Source organism: Carlito syrichta, unplaced genomic scaffold, assembly GCF_000164805.1.
Source record: "Carlito syrichta isolate Samal-C Ts95f unplaced genomic scaffold, Tarsius_syrichta-2.0.1 Scaffold152208, whole genome shotgun sequence".
NCBI lineage: Eukaryota > Metazoa > Chordata > Mammalia > Primates > Tarsiidae > Carlito > Carlito syrichta.
The window spans coordinates 71,657-99,474 of NW_007096304.1; the positions used below are offsets into that span (position 1 = coordinate 71,657).

General features: G+C 45.5%; 1 protein-coding gene across 2 annotated transcripts in view; it reads right to left on the reverse strand.

The window, feature by feature from the left end:
- The window catches only part of GREB1 (growth regulation by estrogen in breast cancer 1), a 99,185-nt gene that overhangs the window by 62,092 nt on the left and 9,275 nt on the right, over positions 1–27,818 (reverse strand). Inside the window, exons 2-7 of one of the 2 annotated variants that reach the window (XM_008050575.2) lie at positions 22,161–22,490; positions 16,958–17,077; positions 13,712–13,888; positions 5,192–5,374; positions 3,645–3,788; positions 850–978 (exon numbers count right to left, since the gene is read on the reverse strand). In XM_008050575.2, coding sequence (XP_008048766.1) covers positions 850–978; positions 3,645–3,788; positions 5,192–5,374; positions 13,712–13,888; positions 16,958–17,077; positions 22,161–22,317 — 910 coding nt within the window. In that variant the 5' untranslated portion in view covers positions 22,318–22,490. Of the gene's footprint in view, positions 1–849; positions 979–3,644; positions 3,789–5,191; positions 5,375–13,711; positions 13,889–16,957; positions 17,078–22,160; positions 22,573–27,818 lie in introns of those variants that run through there. The other variant, XM_021708851.1, reaches the window with a different exon arrangement.

Sequence of the window (27,818 nt, forward strand, 5' to 3'; positions counted from 1 at the left end):
GAAAGCCAAGACTGGCTTATGAAATGGTTCCAGACAAGCATGGTGGGAAGAGCACTGGACTGGGAGTCCAAGAGCACATTGGGAGCCCCAGTTGCTTTGTCCACTGTCTTCCTCAAGCCCCTCCTATTGCAGGTCTGCACAACTCTTTCACTCATCTCGCTCTCGTCCATATTCTTACCCCCTCAGCCCTCTTTGCTCGCTTTCTCCCATACCATCTCTACTTAATGCTTCCCCAACTTCTAAGTTGCAGTTCGTTATCACTCCTCTAGGAAGCCTTCCCTGAACAGACCAGCCACAGTGATGATGCCAAGTTGGATGATGACAGCCGGCACCAATTAGTGAGCTTCCAGGAGTGCTCTGACTTTATACAAGCACCTCATCCCTCTTACCCACCCTTGGAGTGGAATTCTTCTCTCCAGATGAAGAAGCATTTATTGAGAGTTGACCAAGGTCCCCTGACTAACAAGAGACAGAACTGGGTTTTGAATTCGTATTTATCTGATTCTGAAGCCCACATTCTTCCCCAGACAACACACTGCTCTCTATTGCTCCAAAACTCAACAGCTCTCCAGATGCATGGCCCACGAGACAGGTCACTCGCCATCACCACTGGTGTCTCATGCTTCTTGGCACACATGCTGTCCTTCAAGGGTGACCCTCACACAGCGCCAGGGCCTGGGCACAGGCCCACGGGCTCAGGAGGCACCTGTTGTCCTGGCCTGACTCTCATGGAAGCGACACCAGACTCCAGAAGGCTCAGTGGCCCCAGCCTGGTGGCTCCCATGCCCCCTCTGGCCTTGGCCCAGAGAAGAGCAGGACCCCTGGGACGGCCAGGCCAGGCTGCACTACCTAAGGCCGAGGGCCGTGGCAGGGCCGACAGGTTATTTTTCACCAGCTGTTGGTGCTTCGGGGAATCTTTGCCATTGAAAACTGTTGGGCCCATTGCTGCGCTCAGGGTGGGGTGATCCGAGGCTTGTCCTGAAAGCAAAGGGGAAGAAGGCAAAGAGTCAATTCACAAGGATGCTCTATGACCAGGCAAGAAGGAAATTATTTTTCTTACATTTTTACAAACTGGTTTTTCACTGGCAAGTTTCGTCAGGAGGTCAGAATTCCTGGCACAGTGGTCATAGTGATTCTGCCCATTCTCTCTGTGAGACGACACATCAAATGCATACATATACATCCACGCACCATGTATGCACACACGTATATGTACTCCTGCATACGCATACACACAAGCAGACACATGCACACACATGCATATGCATAGACATACACACATGCATACACACTCCTGCACCCACACACACATACACACATGCACATCTACACACACACACGCTCCTGCATACACATACACACACATGCATGTATAGACACACATACACATGCCTACATGACACACACACATACATACTCCTGTATACACACACAAGTAGATACATGCGTACACACATGCATAGACACACATACACATGCTTACACACACATATGCATACACACTCTTTCACTCACAAGTAGACACATACATACACACGTACATAAATACACATGCACCGGGACACACGCACTCCTGTATACACACACAAGCAAACACACAAATATGCAGACCACATACACACACAGACATACACAAATATGCAGACCACATACACATGCCTACACATATGCACACATATGCATACACACTCCTTCATTCACACACAAGTAGATACATGCATACACACATGCATAGACATACATAGGGACACATGCACTCCCACATACACACACAAGCAGACACAGGCATACACGTGTGCATAGATGCACATGCATATGCCTACATGCATACACATACACACTCTTGTATACACATAAAGACACACACACATGCATAGATGGAAATGCATACACCAACACACATGCGTCACACACATACACACTCATATATATACACACACAAGCACACATGCACATACACAGTCCTATAGACACATGCAAGCACACACATGCATAGATGGACACATATGAACATATACTACTGCATGCACACATAAGCACACACACATACACAGGAACACAGGCATGCATACTACTGCTCACACCCTAGTGGGAACAGCCTGGGTGAAAGAAGGACTAGAGAGACTAGAGAGACATGCGTGGCCAGGGGAGATCCCTGAATTCCAGGGATCTGAATTCCAAGGATTTCTTCCCTGCCTGAAACTTTCCTGCTTACTTCCCCTCCCCCTCTCTCTCACCCTCCGAATCCAGGAGAGCATTCAGTTTGCAGCCATCCACATGCAGACTACTCACAGGGCCCACAGCTCCCCAGGGCTGAGGGTCATTCTGGGGGCAACCATGGCTTCTGGTCTCTCAAGGCCAACCACACTGCTTAAGTTGCTCAAGTCAACCAGAATGGTTTGGAAGGCACTTAAGGCCAGGAGGAGCACCAAACATCTCCTGAGGATCGGAGGGGTTAAGGCATGACTCTGAAGCCAGACAGCCTGTGTTTGAACCCAGTTCTGACATTTATTTAACCTGCCCATGCCTCAGTGTTCTCATCCATAAAATGGGGATGAGGATGATGATAGCAACTCAAAGTCACCTTGGGAATGACGTGAGTTTGCAGAAGAAAGAGCCTAGAATAGCCTGGTATGTAGTGAACACTAAGTGATTACTTGCTAGTAGTATAATCTCATTTCATGCTTATGTCACTCTGCAAATTAGACAAAGGAGATTTCCCCCAACTTTATAGGTGAGAAAACAGAGGTTCATAGAGTTGCCCTAAATCCCTCAGCTAGAAGGTGGCAGATGGCATAAAAGCAGGCTCTCCAGGCCATTGGGGGCAGAGGTGCCAGGGGCCTGAACAGGGGAGGCAGGGAGGGAGGACCACATCAATCACCATGTAGAAGAAAGCTTGGAGCCTCTGGAAGATGGCATGTCCCTAGTCAGGTGGGTACAAGGGCACTGGCTCCTCTCTCAGGGCCAAAGTGCCTCTACAGACCCTCTGGGCAAGAATGAAAATAGTCAGCAACCTTCCAGGGTCCTTGGGAAGCCTGGTATCTACTGTAATGACAACCATCATGCTTAGCAAGACTGCTCAGCATGGCAAAATGCCAAGCATGTGAATTGGAACTATCGGATACTGGCTCCTTCTTTCACCTCCTTCTGCCTGTGAGGCCCTCAGCAAGCCTCAATTTCCCCATCAGTAAAATATGGAAACAACCACCTACTCACAGTGTGGTTGTTGGGATTCCAGGAGACCATACACAAAACTGGAGCACATGATGAACTCCAGCAATCTGGTCCTACCTGTCCCTTCCAGCAATTCAGTTCAAACACTGACTCAGTACCTGTCATGGAGGGAGCACTGTGTATGAACTGGGGGCACAGGGGGATCCTAACACATGACCCCACCTAGGGATCACATTGCATATCAAGCAGGGATGCAGAAAGGCTTTCCAAATGAAAAACAGAGCATATCCTTTCTTGAAAACGACTCAAGAAATTCAAGACGAGATGTAAAAGCGTCGGAGAAAAGGATAACACCCTTTATTTGTGTGGAAGAATGCTTGTACGTAGCCAACCAGACAGGCCGGAGACACGCCCAGTCTGTGGATTTAGTGCAGACCTTGGGGAGTTCCTCGTCACCTGTGTCATCTTACCTGCCTGTTGTACCCCCATCAGGATGCTGGGGTTCGTTCCAGGAACGGGCTCGCTGGGGAAGGCCGCCAGAGGCCCCGAGCTCTCCAGGGGTGGGAAGAAAGAACTGGAACAATTGCTGGTGGAGGCCTGCCGGCTTCTGAACTCTGGGGGCAAGATGCACACGTGAAAACCAGTCTGCTCTTCTGCGATGGTTGTGAAACCATTTCCTAGACTGGAATCTGCCCTGCAGGACAGCGAGCTACGTAGACAGCCACAAAAGGTGCCACCAAATCCCAGGCTTTGCTTCCATGTGTGGCTGGGGCAGGGGCTAGGACTCTCTACTTGTGGCTCCGTGCCAAGGGGTGGCTCTGAGTATCAGGAGTGGGAGCAATCGTGAGTATTTGGAAAAAAGAGACAAATTCTACAAATGAGTCATCCAGAGTATTACTCAAAGACCAGGGAATAGCGACACCAAGTCATCCTCCATGGGAAAGGCTAACCCCAGCTGCACGTCAAACCTGTGAGGTGCCTTGTCAGAGCAAGTGATCAAAGACAGTAAACTGGGCCCTCAAGGGACAGAGTCACCACCTCCTCAGGGCCTGGAAAATGACTGGCATGAAATAGCAACTCAAGAAATATTTACTGAATAAAGGAAGAAAAAGGGAAGAAGAAGCATAGGGTGGGAGGGTTAGAGGGAGGTAGAACCAGAGGCGCCCACTCCAAGCCTCTTCCAGTTCCTCACAGGACCTGCCTGGGAAAGTCGAGAAGACCAGATGTGAACAAATTCAGACAAGGGAGGGACAAAGGGACAGCCCTCCTATCCTTCTCACTGGACAGCTTCCCTGCAGCCCCAAGTCATGCCCCTTTACCTGAGGCAGGCCTAAGAATCCAGCCACTACCCCCCCACAGCTGACTGTGGCCTGGAGAGATACAGGAAGACAAAGAAGGGCCAGAGGGGAGCCTGCCCCCACCACCTCAGGAAGCTACAGTCCCATCACCTCTTCAGGGACCAGCAATGCGAAGCTGGCCTTTCTAGTCACAGTCGCTAGGGTTCAGGGTCTCGGGGTGAGGGGGTGGGGCGCTATTCAAGCCAAGCTTTCTCTCAGTCAGGCTTCTCAAGCTTGACACTGTTGACATTCTGGACAGGATTCTTTGTGCTGAGGGCTGTCCTCTGCCCTGCAAGATGGTCAATAGCATGCCTGGTCCCTCCCCCAGCATGCCAGTAGCACTCTCCAGTCAAACACGTCTCCAGACAATGCCAAACATCCCCTGGGGGACAAAGTCATCCCTGGTTGAGAATCGCTGCCCCAAATACTTGCTACAAGGGGGCAACATTCAGTGTGACCCTTCTTTGGCTTTTAAACATCCCATCCATTTGTCTGTCACTGTCAGCCAGCTAAATGCCCCTAACGCAAAGGAGCGCTTTCAGTTTCATAGGCTTGGTCTTTTGCCTGCAATCCTTGCTGCTACAGAGTGGTCTCTCCCCAGCATTACCCTGACAGGCACTGTGGCCCACTTAGGGAACATGCCCAGAATCCCCACACCTCTCTATAGCCAAAGTGCTCACCTGAACCTTTCCAACAAATTAAAGGTCCTTTGGTTAGAGTCCCCTGTGCATTACGAACCAGGTAATACTTCAAGTGTTTCTGCTTCTTGGGTTGGGTGGTCAGCTTCAGATTTATATGATTGGAGAATTCCGTGAAGTAACAGAAGCCTTTCTTCCCACAGCCAACACAATTCCCAGAGAAACCTGAAGAAGGAAACAAACCATGAAAGTCTCCAACTCACTTCCAAAGTCATTTTCATATCATAATAGTTGACCGAGACTCTGAAGGTTCATGTCCTGTACCAGCAGCAGAACTCCAAAAGGCAAGGACCCTATCATCTTGGACTGGCCTTGACTCAAATAAAAGAAGAACCAAGAATACTTAGTCATAGAGATGGGCCCAGGCAAGCTTGGAAGAATTAACTTGCTTAGGGACATATTTGAAAAGAACTATCCCATTCCATTGTCTACACTGGTCAAGTATCCATCATGATTGAACAGGTCCCTACTTCTTTTGGTGCTGGCCAGTGACAGAATCTCAAAACAATTAGACCCATGAGCCTGGCTACATTCAAGACCTCTTGAGAGTACAAAATTCCATCCTGGAGTCAAGGTGATTCCATGAGTTGCAGAAAAGAAATCAAGAGAGCGCCACAGTGCACAACCCGAATGCTGGCGAGTGAATACTAGGTGCTCAGCAACCAGCAGGTGGAGACACTCTGCTAGAAAGTGGGTGTCTCAGCATCAGTGTCCTCCTGCCCAAGACCAGAATGGGTCTTTCTAGGAGCTGACAGAGGTTCCCATCAGTTGTGAGACTCTGGACAGGCCACTTGTGCAATAGCAATGACAAAACCACTTCCTCTGAGTTATTAGAATCCAGAGAACATGCTTAAAAAGACCTTTATACGTTTGAGCTGTACTTATTAGAAGTGTTGATTAAGACAAGAGAAAAGTGATTTGACTTCTGCACTGGATAGTCGTTGAAACGATCTCAAGAAGACCTTGCTTCACCCACTGGTATGTCTGATTTCTATGGCCCAAGGCCTTTGGCAGGGGAGACCCTGAAACTGAGACTAAATTTACTTTATCATATTCTCTGGCTGATAAGTCTACAAAGGTCATTTCGCCTTAGGTCGTGAGGGCTGCACAGCTCTGTGTGTAAGCTCTGTTTTTAAACACAGTATCCCTGAGGTCTCTGGCTAGTGTTCAAAATAATTCCAGTTGGTGAAGGTTAAAAATATCTCCACAGAGAGCTGCGGTGTCTGCATTACAGATAACATACTGGAGTTTCTAATGTGGTAAGCGAATTTAATATACTTCAAAAGGCCTTAAAAAGAAGGACAAATCTCTCAGACCGGCCATAGGAGTTACAGGATAATTTACCTTCCACAATCCTATGCTATCTGCGCCGGCACGAAAATAAGGCACCAGGGAAATGTCCAACACTGCACTCTACATTTACATACTCGTATGGACAGAGAGGGAAATGACACGCAGAGAACCAGGGACATTCTCGCCATTCATTGTAATTTACACAGGCCGCTCAGCCAAACCGACACAATAGCCAGTCTAATCCAGAGGGTGAATTCTTCTTTTGTCAAGTCAGAGAATGAGAGAGCCCAAGTAATTGTCCAAAGTCACAGGTGCAGAAAGTGTGGCATTTGATTCCAGCCTGAAGATGAATTCCTGCCCATAGGCCCAGCATTTGGGGCTCTCTGATCGATCCTCCACAACCCTCTCTCCAGCTGTATTCCTGTCCCTCACTCTGAAACACCTAGTTCCCTGCTGGACTCCCTCTGCCTCTTATCCCAGCCCACTCCCACTGCCTCCGCCACCACCAGGCTCATTCTCTCTTCTGCAAGCCCCTGCAGCACATGTCCAGCCAGCACCCAATGACCATCTGATACCCCCTCCCCAAAAAGCCATCTAAGACCCAAAGACAGAGCTTGCACTTTCCTTCAGACTCTATGCTTTTTGTGGTGGGAATGTTTTTGGGGGGGGGGTTGTTTTTGTTTTTTTTGAGTTGGGAATCTCATTCTGTCACCCAGGCTGGAGGGCGGTGATACGATCATGGATCACTACAGCCTCAACCTTCTGGCCTCAGGCAAGCCTCCCACTTCAGCCTCCTGAGTAGCTGGGACTACAGGTGTGTACCACCACGCCCAGCTAATTTTTAAATTTTTTTTATTTGTAGAGACACAGTCTTGCTATGTTGCCCAGGCTGATCTTGAACTCTGGGACTCAAGCAATTGTCTCACCTTGGCCTCCCAAAGTTCTGGGATTACAGGTGTGTGTGAGCCCCTGCACCTAACTCAGACTCTATGCTCTTTACGTGGCTCAGCAAACCCCTGAACGTCTTCCTTAGTATCATAGTTATTAAAATTTGAGTCTTTTCCCAATATTATCCATATCTTTCCAAAGAACTGGGCTCATTGATGTTACTGTACAAGCAAATGACTTGTGTTTGTGTATGTAAGTGCATGGGTGCCGACAAATGCCCAGTCTGTGGCAGACAGCCAGTAGGTATCAAGAAGGAAGCAAGGGGGGGAGGAAACAGGATAACCATAAGAGGGGACATGTTAGTGTTTCTGTATGCACTGTGAAGGAAGAATTCAATGTTTTTATTTGTTCATTTGTCTCCAACCCAGGAACCCTGAGATAAACCCAGCTCAACTGCCACCTAAGAACAAGGCCCTAAGAAACCTTCAGAGCTCCCTGAAAGGGACACTAAGCTGAGGATTGAAAAGATAGGTGAACAGGAAAGATAACTACAAGAACAAGGATGCTAAGAGCAATTTGCCAAGGCCAGTGCTGCCATCCCTCTACAGAGACAGCTAAATAGGCTATGAGCTGTATGCACCGTGACTGTCACTCCTTATTGTTGTCCCAGAGTTCAAGATCAGCCTGCGCAACATAGCAAGACCATGTCTCTACAAATAAAAAAAATTTAAAACTTAGCTGGGCGTGGTGGTACATACCTGTAGTCCCAGCTATCTTCAGCAGGAAGAGGAGTCACCAAAAATAAGGGGCTCCTCTTTGTGGCTCAGAAATGACAGCGGACACCTTAGGTCTTGCTGGTGCAATAAACTGCTCCCTGCTTTGGCAAAAGTTTTCTGTTCAGGAAACCTGGCTGCTCTTCTGAGATGTCCTAGGGAGATGGCCACAGAGGCCAAGAAAACCACAGAGAGCTTTCCACCTGTCCCTGGGGTACGGGGCACGCAGTGTAGACCTCAGAATTGCCTCTTAGGCAATTCTAACACTTCAAAAACCTATGGGAAAAGCAATGAAAGCTTTCATGAGAAGATTAAAATAATGAGTCATTCTCTTCAGAAGTCGTCCCTAGGACTAGGAAGCCTCTAAATACCTCTTTAGAAGATGGGCCTAGAAAGCAAGGGTCTGAAATCTCAGATTCCTGCCAGGCACAAATATCCAGAGTTGAAATTATTCCTTCAGTGGGACACAGTCCATAGAAGTGACCCTCTCATGACCACCCCCTTTGTATTCCCATGGGCCCAATTAGCAGCCACAGGTAGCTTTTGTCTAATGAGCATGTCCCAAATGGATGTCAACACATGCCAGCCATGGAACAAGGCACTCTTCTCAAACTTGGGCAGTGATTTAGAGTTTGGAAAGAGCATCGTATAAAGAGCTTACGTATTCTCAAAATGGCAGTAAGATAGAGCACATGTCATTATTCTTATCAAACATGGAAAAAGTGGAACTCCAAGAGAGGAAGCTGGCCCTTGCCTTCCTGGCCCTACGTGAGATGGGGAGAACTGGAAAGCAATACAAGTAACTCAGGAGGGCAATTCCAGGAAGATGTCTGACAAGTGGGATTTATTTTATTATTATTATTTTTTATGTATTTATTTACTTTTTCAGTAGGGGTCTCACTCTGTCACCCAGGCTGGAGCCGGAGTGCAATGACACAATCCCAGCTCGCTATAGCCTCGACCTCCTGGGCTTAGGCAATCCTTCCACCTCAGCCTCCCAAGTTCCTAAGTAGCTAGGACTACAGATGTGCACCACCAAGCCCAGCTAATTTTTTAAATTTTCTGTAGAGGTGACATCTCACTATGTTGCCCAGGCTATTTTTTTTTTTTTAATTTGTAGATACACGGTCTTGTTGTGTTGTCCAGGCTGGTCTCAAACTCCTGGGCTCAAGCAATCCTTCCACCTTGGCCTTCCAAAGTGCTGGGGTTACAGGCATGAGCCACTATGCCTGGCCACAAGTAGGGTTTAAGTTGGGCCTTGAAGAAAAGGTAGGACCCCAACACCACCTCCTGGTCCTTACAGTGAATGAACCTTGGGTGCTCAAGAGCACAGGCCGGCACATGCTACACCCAGCAAGCTAAGTGGGCACTAGAAATGGCCACGAATCCCTGGAAATGAACAGTGACTTGGGACAAAAATAGGATCATCTGTGGCTTACAGCAGCATATTGTTTGAAGAACCAGAATCCAGCATTATATCTATCCTATGATTATCGGATTGTCAAAATTATTTTAAATCCCCACCTGAATGGTGAATAGAAAAGAAAATGGGGGGGATAAAAGTTCATTTTGGGGTCATGGGATTTAGGTCATTTTTCCTTTTAGTTTTTCAATTTCTGTTATTTCTGTCACTATCCTATTTGTGGAGGTAAATATAGCCTAACAACAAATAAGGAAAAAAATATCTGGAGCTCACACCTTGGTATTGCAGCCAAATCCCTACTAAAATGTAGAAATTGACCTACTCTTGCCAGGGAAGCATGAGGAGCTGTGTCAGGGTTTATGATGAGACAGGAACTGGGGCTGGGGTTTCAGGTGGGCTTAGAGGAGATGGACAAACTCAGGAGCAGTGAATAGTATGTTAGAAGGTTTGAAGCTTATAACTAACTACCGGATCCCTATAGTTCTCTGGAATTCTGAAATTCGTAACTAGTTCCTCTGCCTCAATATCTCCATTGCAATAAAAATTATGTGTGACCGCCAAAAGATCTCCCTGAAACACAAATCAAAACATAATGATCACCTTATCTTAACACCCTCATGTTTCTTAAAAATATAAATTGCAAGGGAAAAACAAGGGAGGACAGACAGACCTACAGATGAAGTCAGACAAGAGAAATATCAACCAAATGCTGGGAAAGAACCTTGTTTGGATCTTGAGTCCAACAAATCAACTGTTAGAATAGAAAAATGTGTAAGATAAAATGTGAACATGCTGGATATTTGATAATTCTAAGAATTGTTACATTTCTCAGATATGACAATAATACTGAATTTCCAACAAAAAGCCCTTATCTTTTAGAGACATGCCCTGAAATATTTACAGATGAAAGGACACAATGTCTGGGATTTGCTTCAAAAGAATCCCAAAAAGAGAAAAGATGGGGGAGTTACAAATGAAACAAGATTGGTGCATGTTGATAACTATTAAGGGTGAAGGACAGATCCACAACGCCATCAGACTCTCCTATTTCTGTAGTTTAAAAATATCTGCTTGGGGGCCACGGGCTTTTCCAAGTGGGACCTAACTGAATATTCCCAGCCTCTGCTCCAGCCTCTGCCACAAATCAAGCTCCAGACACAGAGCCTTCCAACCACTTCTCCAGCATGCCACGCTCTGTCCTACGTGGGGTTCCCTCTGCTGATGTGTCCTAGCACCAGGGCTAGACACCTGGGTTCAAAAGCTGGTGACCCTGAGCAGGGCTAGACACCTGGATTCAAAAGCTGGTGACCCTAAGCAAGCCAGTTAACCTTTCTGAGCCTTCATTTCTTTATATATATGTACGCTAGATAATGATGGGCCCACCTCATTGGTGGTTTTACCTAACTTCGAACAGTTTCTGGCATATGATAAATGCTCAATAAATGCTGGCTGCTGCTAGTATTTAGTTGCTGTTGCTGTTTTTCTTCATTTGGCAAATCCTACTCATTTTTCAGGGTCCAGTTTAGACACCATAGCCTCTCTTTCCCACAGCTGAGTGTCGATGTGCCCTTATGCTTTACACCTTACACCCCCTGCTGCAACAGCCTGCCCGATCATGTATTGACAGAGTTGTTTGTTGTAGACCTCTAGGCTGATTTTTGGTTTGCCTGTGTTTCACCCCAAACGGTGAGCCCCCAAGGAAGGGCTGGATCTGACTTGGCTCTGGGACCCCAAATATAGCTGAAGGACTAGCCTTCAGTTTCGGACTACATATTCAATAAATTCATGCTTAATTAATTATTTGCCTGCTGAATGAACAAAGGATGTCTTTACTTGCATCTAGGAATGAACAGTCTGGTGAGATGTTTTCTCTTATGATGTCTTAACTATAAGCCCATTTAGATGAATTACAAGCAAAAAACTGAAACACACTTAGATTTTAATCTTTCAGTTTTCTCAGATAAAATCCCCCAGTTGATTCAAAGTCACTAAGACAAAACTCCTAAAGCCACTGGTCCCCCCAAGATATTCCACAGCCTTCATTTTATAGGTCACTAAAAAGCACTGAACCCGGCCACCGCAGGGCAATAGGCGACCACCTTGTCCTGTGCAGCCATCAGGGTTAATTGCAGGAAATCTAAACAGTGCTAAGTGTGCAAGCTGAGAGCATAAAGTTATTTTAAAAGAAGAAAGCAATGGTTATTACCAACAGGCCCTTGTTATCCATTTCAGATGGCTTTTTGGCAAGCAATTAACAAAGCTCCTACTTCCTCTCCACTGAGGAGCCGCACTGTTATGGGGCTGGTGGTGAAGGAACTGAAAGGTCCTCGTCTCCATAGGCCCAGAGGCAGAGACCCTTGATTTACTACCCTGGCAATTCCTTTATAGTCACAAAGTGGTGGAATTCAGACAAATCCCCAGCCACCATTAGATCAAACACTAAGGCGACCACCAGGCACAGGCTCCCTGGACACGCTTTATCCTGGGCAGCCTTCGTAAACAAATTCGGTCTGAGATTGAGTGATTTCATCAGCTTCTTTAGTAGAGTGAATTTTCTGAAATCATTCTTGTTTTAAAGAATTAGTTTCAATAAGTCCGTGAACCTGCCTAAAGAGAGAGTTGGCCAAAACTCTTTCTCTCCTTTGTCATTGTTGCAAAAACAGCGCTATCTCTCTGCTGAGCATTTACCTGCCTTGTTTAGAGTTTATGGACAGGTGTATGTCCTCACCTCCTTGGCAGAAACCATTTTGTTTTATTCTCTGGAGTAATTCCCCGCTCTCTCCTCTCTGCATCCTTTAAATGTGCTCAATAATGATTCATTGAAGTGAGTTTACCCACCCAGCTTTAGGGGCCAATTCAAACATAAAACTAGGGGTTTAAATATTTATACACATGGGGAATGTGAAAGAAATCATGAGGTTTTTTTTAACTGTGGTGTTTTTCCTATAAATTCTTACAATCAAACTTACTTCTACACCAAAGACTGTTTCTGAGGCTACATCTGAAATAGATCAATTTCCGCTCCTTCTACCTGCCCAGTTTTCCTCCAAAGAAGACGCCAGGCCAGGTGGAAGGACCCAAACCAAAGTCACTGGACAGGAACAGATGCCAAAGGGCCAGGGGCACATGTGGAAATCACCTTCCCACTTCATGAATGAGGACAAAGAAGCCTAGAGGGCCATACAGAGACCTACAGGGAGATGCAGGACTGGAATCCAGAACTCTGGGTTCTTCGTCCAAATCTCAGGTCCCCCCAGATTTTGCTCCACAGCGGAGGAGTGTGCTAAGTGGGGACGTGGTGAACAGGAATAGCTCAATAATGTCATCTGAACAAACGGAAGCCAGGCTTGGCAAAACTTGGTCTCAACTCTACACCAAAGTCAGGGGCTTAGTGAGCCAGCAGTTTTCTGAAAGATCAAAGGCAAGTGATGCTGATGAATGGAAAAGAAAGCCTTAGCTCCCCCATCCTGACCTTGACCATAACATGGTCAAAACCATGTGGTACTGTAAAGGGTAGAATTTGGAACCATGAAGATGAGTTTGGATCCTGGGTCTATCTTCTTTACTCGTGGGCAAGTTTGTTAACAGATCTACAACCATCTATAAAACTAGGATAATAAGGACCACCTCTTGAGGAGAACAGTAAATCAGAGAGAAGAATGGATGGTGGGGCCTGCAGTCATTCAGAACAGGAACTATCCAGAGACAGGAACACACTCAGCCCTATTCGCCTCTGCCTCTTGTCGGTTGGTTTCTGAGTGTCCAGAACAGGGTGTTTCACCCATTTCTGACATAGGTGGGTCTTTAAGAAGGCTTGAGGCATGAACATATGAAAAATAATTAATCCTTAGTGACGGAATTTCTATAGGGAGAAGTTACTCTCATTCACATTCTATTCCACAAAGAAAAATTGTCTATCGAAAAACAGGGTTAAAAAAAAATGTGCTCAGTAACGATTCATTGAAGTGAGTTTATCCACCCAGAAAAACAGGGCTGTGTGCCATGCTGGGGAAGGGTCCTCAAAGGTAGCCTCCCTGTCACCACCACCCCTAGCTGTGACCTCCCTTGTCCCTGCCCCACCCACATACAGAAGGAGCTGCAGAGAGGGGCAAAGGAGGAACTTACCAAGAAGAGCGTTGTGGCCATTGTCATCTGGCAAGAACCGCTTGTCAACGGCACACACCAAGAGATGGTCCGGCAGGCTAGGGGACTTGGCCCCCACGAGGAGAAAGCCCGCAGGGACTTCGATGGGCTCATTGGCAATGGAGACAAGGCGCAGGTCCTTCCCAGCCTGGCAGAACCCTAGGAGGGGTGGACAGGGCTCAGACCGAACCCAGGGCTTCCCAGAACTGGGGGTCATGGGGGAAAAGGGAGGAAGCACTCTGGGTCTGGTTAGAAGCAACCCTTACTTCTTGGTGTGATGGACCTCAGAATTAATTCTGAGAGATAAAACTACATTCAGAGTGATTCATGGCACTAATCACACATTAATTATTTGTCTGACACTCAGTGTCACTACATAATTTACACTGATGTGCAAATGAAGTTCAACAGGAAAAAATTCCAGCAAATTCAGATGGGAAAATCCATAAGAAATTGTGAGTCATTTGATATTTTTTACATGCTGCATTTTACATGGATGAGAAACAGGCCAACATTAAAAAAGAGTACCATATGTTCTCACTCATAAGTGGACCTTGAACAATGATAATACTATAAGAAAGGGATTGGCAGTAGTGGGAAACTGCCAGGGGAGAGGGGATGGGATTGGCAGTTGAGAGAAACTGCTAGGGGAGGGAGAGGCATACCTCATCAACAAGGGTACCTGCATAGTCAGTGTTTATATACCTAACCCTGAATTGTACCCTACATCTTTATAACAACAACAACAAAAAAAAACGAGGGAGGAGGCCAGGTGCAGTGGCTCAAGCCTGTAATCCCAGCACTTTGGGAGGGCGAGGTAAGAGGACTGTCTGAGTCCTGGAGCTCAAGACCAACCTGGGCAACATGGTGAGACTTCATCTCTACAATAAGATTTTAAAAAATAGCCGGGCTCGGTGGCTCAGCCTGCAATCCCGCACCTTTGGAAGGCTGAGGTGAGTGGATTGCCTGAGCCCGCGGGTTCGAGACCCGCCTGGGCAGCGAGACCTCATCTCTACAATAAATCAAAAAATCAGCCGGACGTGGTAGCGCATGCCTGTAATTCTGTCTACTCGGAAGGCTGAGGCGGAAGGATTGCCGGAGCCCAGCAGGTGGAGGCTGCGGTTGCCCGGGAGCGGCCACTGCACTCCAGTCTGGGCGACAGAGTGATACTCCAACTCAAAAGAAAAAAAAAAGATTTAAAAAATTAGCCAGGTTTGTTAGCACATGCCTATAGTTCTGGCTACTTGGAAGGCTGAGGTGGAAGGATCACTGGAGCCCAGCAGGTCGGCACTGGGGTGGCCGTGAGTGTGCCACTGCACTCCAGCCTGGGTGTCAGAGTGAGACTCTGACTCCAAAAATTAAAAAAAAGGAGGGAGGAGAATCTGGTTTCCCTGGGCGGGTGTAGAGGTGGCAGTGAGCTGGCAATCAGGACACAGAAAAGGCTGAGAGAACAGAGAGATCTGCACACTATGCCCTTTTGAACATTTTGTGTTCTAAAGCTTCATTTCCTATTCAAAGACAAGTTTCTGAAAATATCTGGGGGAAAAGGAAGAAGAGGGAAACAGCTGAGATTCCCTTGGATGAGCCCTTTCCAGGGTCTTGTCCCGGGTAAGGGAACACCCAGCCATCCCCTGCTCTTAACTACCAGCTGAGACCAGAGAGCTGAGGGGAGCCCTGAGGAGCCCAGGGTCTTTTCTGCAGAGCTCTGCAGTGCATTAAGAAGGCTGGCCCATGCGTGCCAGGCTTTCCTGTTTACAATGCATTTGCTCCAAGGTCTCCCACATGCCCCTGGGCAGACACAGGGGAAGGCAAAGCCAGGGGGGTCAAGAGGCTGGCAAATATGAGACCAGTGCCACCAAATACCATCCACTGGGCTGAGACAAGCTCTGCAAAGCTCTCATCTCATTACCTGTGGGAAAGTGTCCCTATCCCATTCGAAGACAGGGAAACCGAGTCTAAAAGAGGTTCAATGATTTGCTCAAAGCTGCAGAGAGGTGGGCCAGGATGGGAGACCAGATCTGCGGTGGTTCCCCTGCATTGACTTGGGGATGGTAGGTCAATTCCCTGAGGTAGTGGTCAAGCACCCAAGGGTCCTCTAACTCTCCGACCTGAGTCCCTCCTAGTCCAGCATGGCCCTTGTCTTCTGAAGAGCTGGAGGAAAGTAGTCCATGAACAGTCATGTTGTTTGCTGTATTTATTTGGAAATTCTGTGAAAATCGCTATAGTGAGCACTGGAAAGTTTACCTCTTAATATTTTTTGTTTTAGAGATGGGGTCTTACTATGTTGCCCAGGCTAACCTTGAACTCCCTATAGGCCTTCCCCCCCCCAAAAAAACAAGAGCTCTCATACTATTTATCTCCATATTTTCAGAGTGAAGCCTCAAAAATTACTTTAATTACTCACTGCTTAATTACTCACTCTAGTGCCACCCTGATATGGTGTCAGGACAGATGAACTTACCAACAGTCAGAGAGCCTGTCTGGCTAGTGGGTGACAGAGCCAGGGATTTGACCCAGCCTATCTGAGTGCTGAGTACAAGCTCTCATCATGGGATGAGAAGGTGCTCCCCACCCAGCATCTCAGGGCCTCAGTTCCTCAGCAGCAAAACAGGAGTAACATTACTGACTTTAAGGGGCCCCTGAGACTGTGTGTATCTGCTATTTGCTCAAAACTGCAGTGAGGTGGGCCAGGATAGGAGGCCAGGCTGCCTCCCAGGCCTGCAGTGGTTCCCCTGCATCAACTTGGGGAAAGTAGGCCAATTCCCTGAGGTAGTGGTCAAGCACCCAGATATCCTCTAACGCTATGAGAGTACGGAGAAGTGTGAAAGATGAATCTCCTTATCTCATCAATTCTGACTTGAATGTGCTGCGCAAGCCACCCTGAGTAGGGAAAATGTCTAGTTTTCAAACAACCAACATAGAATAATGAATTCTGGGCTCCCAAGTCGCTGGTAAAGTTGAGGCTGTCCAAGGAGTGGCCAAGAAGTTATGATTCTGCCTTTGCGTACTGCAGTGTGATTTCTCTGGAGCTGCTGGGGCGGGGGCGGGGGTGGGGGCGGCAGGCCAGGCCACCCCCTGCTGGGGGCCCTGGACACAGCGCACACTTCAGGGGTACAGGATGGGCAAAGAGGACCTCTGCAGCACACAGCCACAGGCCTGGGCACCGGCCCGGCTGCAGGCTTCAGGCACCAGAGTGGGCACTGCCTGAGTAGGCTGGCAGAGGCTCACCGTCCACGGTGCAGCAACCTTCCGGTGGAGGGTGCAGCTGGTAAGCATTTGGGGGACTGCTCGGTTCCAACCCTCCTTCTCCCTCTTCTTCCTCTTCTTCATTGTCCGCTCGGCTACCACCTAGATGTGGGAAAAAAGAATGATGAGGACAGCTGCCATCGGTCCTTTGAGCTTCCTCGAGGGTTTTTCTCCTACCTGGTCCCAGACTCGACACAGGCACAGGACCTATGGAACCAATCCAGAATGAGTCCCACTCATAATTAATAAGCATCAGCAAGTCTCAGCTAGTTAGGAATGAATGAGTCCTCACAAACACACTGTAAGTGGGCATTACTGTCTCTCTTCAGTGGAAGGAAAAGCCAAGGCTCATTTGGGTTGCATGACTCGCTCAAAGTCACATTGCAAATAGTCAGGCCCAGCTTCAAATTCAGGTTCACTTCTCTTCCACCATATGTATGTAAGATGTATATAATTGGTTGATAGGGACTGAGCACAATGTCTATGCAGAGTGGGCACTCCAAAACTATTTGTGTGGGAGGTACCATGGTGTAATATTAGCCCATTTTACAAATAAGGAGACAGACTCAGAGAGAGCCAATAGCTCTTCAGCTAACTGCTAAGTAGCACAGCCTGCTTGTTCCCAGCCATGACTGATGCCTACGCTGATGTTCTTGCCACTAAACTGCACTGCTTAGTTTAGGAGACAAATTGTGAGTAGTATGAGCTGCCTTGACACAGCCTAAGAGAGCTGTTCAACTGTCCATTATTCATTCCCAGGAAAGAATACACACCCAAATACAAACACCCAAAATTGTCTTACACACACACACACACAAACACACACACACACACACACACACACACACACACACAACCATTCCAGAACAGGGCCAGACATGTTATGGTTTTAGGAAACTTTTTTAAGCGAAACAGTGTCTCAGAAGAAATGGCAAACATGGAACTGGTCAGGAGAGCCCGGATTTGGCCAGGGAAACCCCACCACTCCCCACCACTCCTCAGGCGTGCACTCTGTCACTGCAGGGAAAGGCGCCTCCTATCATCATCCCACAGAGACTCAGTTCCTGGAGGGCAGGGCCTCTATCCACACTCACCTCTATTCCCGGTACCCAGCAAAGTAGCTGTCTAAGTAGGACTGTGCACTGGGCAGCCCAGCTGCGTTAGGCACAGAGTCGTATCTTATTCACCCAGCACTGCTGGGAAAGCAGGATTTCAAGGCTGTTCAAGTTTAATCCTGCCAACGTCTCTTAACTTGGACATTTTGGGTACAAATCCTTCTCAACTTGTCAATCTTTAAATGTCATTTAATAAACAGCATACAGTTTTCTTCAGGAAACAGTCATTATGAACATCTTTAAATGTACTGGGCTAAGGTATGGTCATTTCTCTGTTCCTTGGTTTAGTATTGGTTTCTTTGTTGTCATATCTCAAACTCTCATTTAACTTGGCTCTAACACTCTTCATCCATCCAGTGGGCTAAGTGGTTTTAGGTTCATAATGACATAGTGTGCCGTAGAAAGAGATTAGACTGGGAACCAGGGAACTCAAGTTTCAGTACTTGGGTTGGTCACTACCTGTGTGGCCACAGGAAAGTTACTTAACCTCCCTGTGCACCTAATCTTACATCTTTAAAATGAGGTAGTTAATGCAGATAAATCCTAAGGTCACTCAGAGTTCTGATGGTCTATGTGGGAAAATATGACCCTCAGAGTCACACAGAATGTTCCAGATGCGATTTAAACAGTACAGCGTGCTGGGAACATATTGCCTCATAATGACTACTATTTTCAAGGGGCCGGTAGGACAAGAGGTAGAGAAAGCTGAACATTTCCAACAGGTGGGGACCCTGATTGTGGGACAGTCACATCAGGAAGTGAGGTGAGAATTCCTGATATCTCTGTCTTTCTGGGTCTACAACACACAGCAGTGCTGGGAAGACTGTAAAGAGATAACCTGGGGGAGGGGAGAAAGAATAAATTCTTGAAGCCTCCTTCTGAGTTTTCTTCCTGCCATTAAATGCCGGCACAAAGTGGTATTAGCAGAAGGCAGAAAGAGTCACGCCCAGACCCCAGGCGCCAGTAACAGTTCACAGAACTGTGTCTGAGCCAGTACCAATTATCAGAAGGAAAGACAGAAAATCCCAGGAAGACTAAAAGTAGCAGCCCCCAGAGCCCGCACCCTCAGAGCTGAGGGCAAACACAGGAATGTCTGCACGCCATTCTGCTAAGCCGCCAAGAACAGGAATTTGGACTCTCAGAAGGAATGAAAGAGGAGGGTCTTAAGCCTCAGAAAGTCAAAGAAAGAGCTCAAAATCCAATCAGTAAGAAAGCAGGATTAAAGGTCAAAGGTCTATCAGACATTCCAGGCCTGCGATGGGGAGATCAGTCAGCAGCAAGCGTGAGGAGACATTCCTGGCCAGGAGAGACTAAACCAGACGTGTTTACCAAGGTCTCCTGGCAGGATGAGAGCTCTAAAATGGCATTAGACAAAACCAACTGGATTGGGAGCTTAGCACCGTAACAATGAAGCACAGGAACTCAGAGACCCTGAAGAGCCACTTTACTCCAAGGAGTGAGAGCCTTTTCATTTTGCTGTTTACTATTCAACCTTGTTTTCTTTTCCTGAAATGAAACTATATGACATTCTGAGTGGATGAGATTACAGGGATTTATCTACATCCTGTTTAATTAATAAAAACGTATTTCCAAATACGTTTTGGAGAGTGGTGTTTGTTTTGTTGGTCTTTCTTTAAATTAAAAAAAAAAATCAATAATGTGTGAAAGGTTTTTTTCCCCAAAAGGAAGTGGTATGTAAGAGCCCTAATTTAAAGAACAAAGTAATAAGGCCCCTGCTAAATCCCCCTCACAAATACATAAAATGCTAACAGATCCAAGGGGTGTTTAGTATACCAGCACCTCGGCCATAAAAATTATCTTTCATGTTATTGTCTGAGGAAGGCCACCAAGATAAGAGACCCCGACAGAGAGACCGACAGACAAAACAAGATGTGACCTGGACAAGCCCATCTGTGCCAAGTTTTATGATGCAGAAAGCAGGGGCTCGAGCTGAGTGCTTGGTTTATAGTGACATTTAGCTAACTGAAAAGAGTCTCTCCCTTCCCACCATCCCCTTGTTTTCCTGCACTAGAAAAACCAAAGTTCAGAGGATTTCTGTCTTCTGTTTGCTGTTTGCAAATGGGGAATCAGAGAGGGCTTGTTCCGGTTTTCATAACCAGGGGAAGACTGCACAAGCCTGCCTACAGCTGGCAGCATACAGCATGGGAGGAAAGAAAGGGCTAAGCCTCAGAGCTGTCTCTGGGGAAAGCCACACATTCAACCGCAGATACGAGAGTCCTGAGGAGGCAGAATGTTAGAGACACAGCCTCCCAGTTAGAGGTGGGCAGAGGTCGTCTATCCAGAACTTTAACAGGAGGAAAAGCTGATTAGCAATCCTCAAAGGGCTTTCTACTTCCCTCTCTCCCCATGTGGGCAGCCCTGCGGCTCCTGAAGCACTTGTCTATCCCCTTTTTATCTCAGAGCTGCCAGTGCTAAGGATGCAACTCTACTACCCAGTCACTCCCCCTAAACTGTGAGCAAACAATCTTCCATCTTCCCAAATCATGGGATTCAATGACAGACTTGTGGAGGTGAAAGCACTTGGCAGATTTTAAGGTTCCATTCAAATGTGCTACATCATTATTATCATTACTATTACTAATTTATCATTCATAACAAGGCTTGTCAATGCTGTTGGAAGTTAAGGATGATCACATAATTAATACATATTCTGCAAAAGTCTTTCAATTGGCCAAAACTCAGTCTATAAAATACTCTCCAGGTATTTCTCAACACCCTACAATGCCACAGTCATGTTTCCTATGCCAGAAAACATTGACACTTTTGATGTGAATACCAGAGAATTCTTGGTTTTCCTACTTGGTGGCTTTGATGACAGTGAAGTTTCTCTCAGACCCAGACCCAGGTCTTCCAGATTTTTAGAAGGGTCATTTGCAGGATTAGCTTGGTAAGGATGTTTTAAACATTGACACAGGAATGCCTCCCTGCTAGAATAAGGATCAGACTTCACATCATCTCAAAGTGGGGCCCTTGAAGACAAGTACTCCATGGCTCATTTTTCTTTAGGGGCAACTCTATCCAGCCCACCATCCCCACACACAGTCACACAGACACACATATGTACTCACATATACATGTGCGCACACACACACACACACACACACACACACACACCAAGACCACTGCAGCACAAAATCTGGCACACAATGTTTTCGTGTTTTAGTTCATTTTTGTTTAAAACCATGGCCCCTTTTCACCTTGATAGCTAAGTGATGTCTGCAGGTAACTTCAAGTCAAAGACATAGGCTTACAAAAAGAACTTCCATAACAGTAGTTGTCTCATGCTATGGATTGCTGAGGAGTTACTTTTGACATGAAAATACAGCTCCAAAAACACAACCATCTAACTCTGTTTTTGTTTTTTGAGTCAGAGTGTCACTCTGTCACCCAGGCTGGACAGCAGTGGCAGGATCACGGCTCACCACAGGCTCAACCTCCTGGGCTCAGGTGACCCTTCAAGTTGTTGGGACTACAGGCACACACCACTATGCCTGAGTAATTATTCTCCAAATAATTAAGTAAGCCCTAAAGTCATCCCCATGCCTGAAGACAATTTGTTTATTCTTGGCACATGTTAAATTCATTAGGGTTTGCGCTTGGTTTTTAAAAGTTTCTAGAGTGCTCTTGTACCTGCTATCACAAAGAGAAACTGCCATGACTACTTTGCAGAGACAAGGCCAGGAGTCACAGGACAAACAAAAAATATATAACTGAGAGTCAAATGCATGTTAAAATTTCTTGCTTATCCAAGTAAAAATAGCAAACCTTCTAATAAGCATATAAGTAACAACCGATTCAAGATAACGCACTGCTTCCTTTCTCCTACTGATTCAATTATCATTTTGATCCTTACACCTTTATGGCTGAAACTTATTTTAATTTTAGCCAAGTAAGAACTTGTGTGCATCTTTCTTTTTTGAATCCTTCTTTTCTGCTAGACCCGACATTTTCTACAGAGAACAGAAGAGGAAAGAGTTTCGAGTTCTGTTGCTCACGTTAACCACACGCAACAAAAGAGACACAAATAAAAGTCCATGCACATCTCCTACCCTCTAGAGAGGAAAGCTGCTGCTCGGCTTCCAGGTACAGCTGGGAGAAGATGGGCCTGGGCACCAGGTTGTTGGAGCGCAGGGAGGCCTCGATGGAGTTGTGTAAGACCTCTTCAAAACGTGTTGTCTTCAGCTGTCCAGCGTAAGAATTTCCCATCTTCAAAAAACAGGAGAGAGCCTTCTGTTTAAAATGGCACTGCAGTTTCCATGGGAGAGACTGACTCCACACACAAAACCCCACGTAGAAGGTCAAAGAGCTGCCAGGAGGAAGGGCTGTGCAGCCTCCGTTCAGCAAAGACGGGCGACGGCAGCTGTCCTCGGCTGCAGCTACTGCAGGGCAATTACAGGAAGTTATATAAGTAACAGCTTTCTCTCATTTAGCACTCAGCAGAGCCCGACACCTTTTAGAATATTTCACTGGAAATTGCCTCTGAGCCATCCACACATTTGCCAAGACTTCCACTTTTCCCAGAGATGTAATCCTGCCCCCGGAGAGTTCCTAGACCAATGACGTTTCATTTTCCATGATCTGCAGACGAATGGCCCTTCGACACCTTATGAACGTGATGACCACTGAGAAATCCAATCTCTAGACTTTTGGATTACAGGGGTCAGCCTCCCCCCATCTTCTCAGAAGGCAGGTTAGCAGATTTTTTTTATCCTTGCCTTTTCTGGTAAAAGGCTGATTATTAACATTCTTCCTTTAAAATGTTTTTTAGTCTATTACATGTTTCCATTATACAAAGAACACAGAATTACATCTGGAAATTACAGAAGAGTGGGAAAATAAGAAGAAAAGCACCAATACTTCTATCCCCCAAGAGAACCACGGAGACTTTTCTCCTGTAGCAGCTTGAGATATAACTTACATACCATACTACATAAAGTATACATTCAATGGTTCTTAGTATATCTGCAGTACAACTATCATATAATCAATTTTCAAACCCTTTCATCACTCCCAAAAGAAACCCCATAGCCATAATTCCCCAACTTCCCAACACCTCAGGCTAGAGACAACATCTAATTTATTTTCTGTCTCTATAGATTTGCCTGTTCTAATCATTCCATATGAATGGAATCATTCAAATATGAAGTGTTTTGTGACTGGCTTTTTGCACATAACACGTTTCCACAGTTCATTTGTGTTTAGCAAGAATCAGTACTTCATTCCCACTGTGATATTTTGATGCAGGGGTCCCCATCCCCTAGGCTGTGGACTGGTACCAGTTTGTGGCCTGTTAGGAACCAGGCTGCATAACAGGAGGTGAGCAGCAGGGAATGGAGCTCTGCGTTCTATCAGATCAGCAGCGGCATTAGATTCTCATAGGAGAGCGAACCTATTGTTGAGTGCACATGCGCGGGATCTAGGTAGCACACTCCTTATGAGAATCTAATACCTGATGATTCCCCTCCCCACTGCATCCATGAAAAAATTGTGGCCTTGAAACTGGTCCCTGATACCAAAAAGGTTGAGGACTGGTGTTTTGATGGATTATTTACAGACTTAATTCTCTTCAGATCTCATGGGTGAGAAGGGATATGAAATTGTAATCACATAATTATAATCATACTATCATACAATTTTTATTATTTTTTCTTTTTAAAATTTATCTTGTTTTAAAGATGTGGAGTACAATTCAGGATTAGGTATACAAGAGGTCATCGTACAGGTAAAATTTGGGTCTCCTGTCGGTCCCCACTTGGCCTGGTTTGAGATCAGGTACCCTTATTAATTTATGTATGATTTTTCACTTGACATAAGCATTTCACTTAACACTCTCACAAGTGCTTTTGAAACCATTTTAATAGTTACATAATATTCCACTGAATGAAAATGCTGATATTCACTCAGACATTTCATTCTGATCAGATATATGGTTAAATGTCTATTTTTAGTCCTTCTCCAGGGCAAGTATATAAATATAAATATATATATACATATATATATGTTCCTAATATTTATTTTTCATTTTATTAAACTTAGATCTTTGCTTATATTTCCGTTTTCTTTTGGTTTAATTTATTGCATCTTTTCTCAACTTTTAAAAATACTTATTTTTATTATCAACTTTATTTTTCATCTTACTCTTTTAAAGACATTTAAGGTTACACATTATTCTCTGGGCACATTTTTTGCTATGGTATCTAGGCTGAGTATAAAGTGTTCCCTTTTTCAGTTCTTTCTAGACAGTTATGATCTCAATTTTGATTCCCCCTTGAAGTCAACAATTATCTAGGAGTGTGTGTTTAATTTCTAAATAGTCAAAACTTGGGCAGGAGGCAGGGGACAAGGTCAACTTCTTATTATTTGTTTCTACTTTTTGTTGGAATATAATAAAGACCATAGTCTTTATAAGCTCCAATTTTTAAACTTGTTAAGGGCTTCTTTTTGCCATATACATGCTGGAGTTTTACAGATATAACAGATATGAGAAAAGAGATGATGCATAAACATCCTCCAACAGATGAAAGAAGAAGATAGGTAAGATTAGTCAATTATTATATTTTCTTGTACATCTCTTGTATTTTTTTAAAAAAGTAGCATTTGACCTACAAAAAGGTACCCTGCACTGAAAAATAACCACGGGACAGTAGTTTTCTGCCTTCATCTTACAATGACTGCACACATACACTAGCTATGCAACTGTGGCTTAAAATCTCATGCATCAGTTTGACTGAAGACTACATTCCCCTAATCCTTGTGCTGTTGGTGGCAGAGCATTTCCAAGGTGTCATCCTTGTGCCCTGAAGGAGCTCTGGTTTCCCTCCTGCGGGTAAGATGAACTGGTGTGGCCACGTTTGTTTTCTGCCCCTTTTGTAAGGAAGATTCAGCCTTTCCTCTTCCAACTACAAGTAAAGGGAAACCATCAAACACTTCCTGCTTGTGGCAATCATTTCTGACCACACGGCCCCTTGGTCAGCCTCTGCTTACTGCCCAGGGAAAAGAGCTGTTGGGAGGATTGCTTCAGGAATTAGCCCCAACAAAAAGAAAGTGCTCCTGAAAGAGAGAGGTCAGCAGCCAGTCGGAAGAGGCACCAGGGCCCTCTAGTCTGCCTTTTTTCTTGATCTGTTGCAGACTTCAGTACATGACTGAGGGCTTACTAGCCACATGTGGGGACACTTACATTATTTTCAGCTCAGGGTGGTGTACCTAAAGCTGCCACCAATTAATGACATCACAAATGACTCCTATTTCGATAACATCTTTGTCTAAAGAGCTGAAGGCACACAGGAAAAAGCTTAAGTTGGACTCATTTTACACGGAGCCCTTGCAGAATCATGCCTTATGACCAAAAGAACACAGTCAGGGCATCCAGACTCTCCGGCCCAAGGTCCTGTTCAGCTCAGACGACACTGAATAGTACCCACAGGACTCCATCAGTGACTAATGTGGATGAAGCAACTTGGGGGAAGAAGGAAAATGATTCATGGTCCAGGCCCTGTGTACAAGGTACTAAAAGTGTTTCTTACTTAACACGCATGGTAGCCATGGGAGGGGTATTATGAAACCCATGATAAGTTACACATGATAAGTTTACACATGATAAGTTTGAGTCTTAGAGCTATATCACCTGAAGAAACTCTTGTTCAAAGAAAAGAAACAGCATGGGAGGAAGTAGGAGAGGTATAAAAGACCGTGACATAGTGAAGTTTTCACACTCAAAAAATGGAAACTTTATTTAATGCCACATTTGAAAGTATAACAATACGTACAAACTGATAAATAAGAATGAGGAAGAAGCGCTGAAACAGTATTCAAAGCTGTGGTCCTTTTAATCATTCCCTGTTGGACTACAACCAAGTAATATGGAGACTCTCTCAATATCACAGCAGTGCTCTATCTTACAAACAGGGCCTGACTGTGAAGACACACCTGCTAGGTGAGGAAACTTCACTCCAAGGAGGGCCAGAGCAGGTCTGCCATGGAGGCATACTTGGAGCTCTTTGGCCAGTAAGAATCTCACACTTGACCCGTGGGGAACTCAAGACCCAGAGAAGAGCCTAGTTCAAGGCCAAACGCTAAAGCTTAAATGCTCCCAAATGCCTCAGGAAATGAAGACAATATCTATGAAAAGTTTCCTTGGACTGGTCCTTTCTTCTCTTCCCTGTCCTGGTCCTGACCACTCACTCCCTGTCCAAGGTCTCTTTGCTAAACTCCTACGGCAGTTATTCGAGTCTGCCTCCAGGATTTCTCCCACACCCTGACACATCGTCTCCACTGCCTGTATTCCAAGGCCTGGACCAGTTCCTCTCAATGCTGTTGCGTGGTGTTCTTCAACGGCAGAATCTGAAGCAGTGACCATCCGAGAAGAGATGACAATCAAACCACAGCCTTCATCTTAGTGTACAAAAGTCTGGCTGTGATAGACTGTAAAGAGCATGTGTGACTCAGAGCAAAGTACTTTTATTCAGTGGGCCTCGGTGTTCCCATCTATAAAATTAGCACTTAGAAGGGCTGATTGTTCATTACAGAAAGTAAGAAAGACAGAGTATGTGAAAGTGCCTACCATAGTGCACAGTACTCAGGGCATGATTGTTAATTTCTAGCTAAATCTGAGCATTCACGTGAAAAGATAAAGAACTTCAAATCATAAATGACAAGTAAAAAGTACTATCATCCATAAGTGCTACAACTTAAGAAGGAAGAGAAATCCGTGAAAACTTGGGTAACCAAAGGGGCTAGTACTTGAAGTGAGCCAGAAAGGATGAGTATGATATTTTTGGCAAAAATGTGAGAGGAACATTCAAGAAAGAGGAAAGTGCAAAAGCATGAAAACTCCAAGGGAATATACATGCTCTAGAAAACGAAGTAAGTAGCAAATGGTTTACAAGACAACATAGTGACAGAATAACAAAAACAAACTTGAGGGTAAATATTAGACATTGTCTTAAATAGGCAACAGATAGTCCCTGGAACTTCAGAGCTGGGAATTTATGATGATAAAGGTAATGTTTTAGGCAGGTCAGTTAGACAGAGATGTTGGGGATAAAATTGGAAGGATAACCTGGAGGCAGAAGGCCTGGTAGACACTCTTTCAGTGTGATCTTTGACATCTGCTTGTTTTTAAGAGTAAGGCACAAAAAGTTGCTTGAAACCTCCATACATTGATATGCAGCTGTTTGACTGGTAGACGTTACAGGAGGTAGCCAGATGTGGGTCTATCTCACCAATCAACCCCAAATATAGCTCACACCAGCTCAAATCCCAAAATGTTACTTTAATTCCACTGATCCATCTGACCCAAAATGTGACTAGACTTGGCCAGATGTAGCAGACCAATCCAGGTGAGTTTGGAGTCACAAAAGCAAGCATTTCAACACACTTTGAATGGCTGAGACATCTGATCCAAGCCATTCTCTTCCCATGGCACTTGTAGTCAAACTGTGTCATTTAGAGGACTCAAGTAGAATGACAAGTAATCTTTAGGTTGAGTTGAATTTCAGATAGCATAAGTGCAGAGCAGAAATTTCAAGGAAGATAAAAAAATACTGGAGGTGGGGACAAAGGTGAGGCGGCTCCAGGTGAAATGGGACAGATGGAATACACACATTATCTCTACTCCCTCCAAAACCACACCAAAAGTATGAAGAAAATGCATAGGTATAAAAACACACAAAGACAAAGAGACAGGAGAGAAAATTATAGCAGACAAG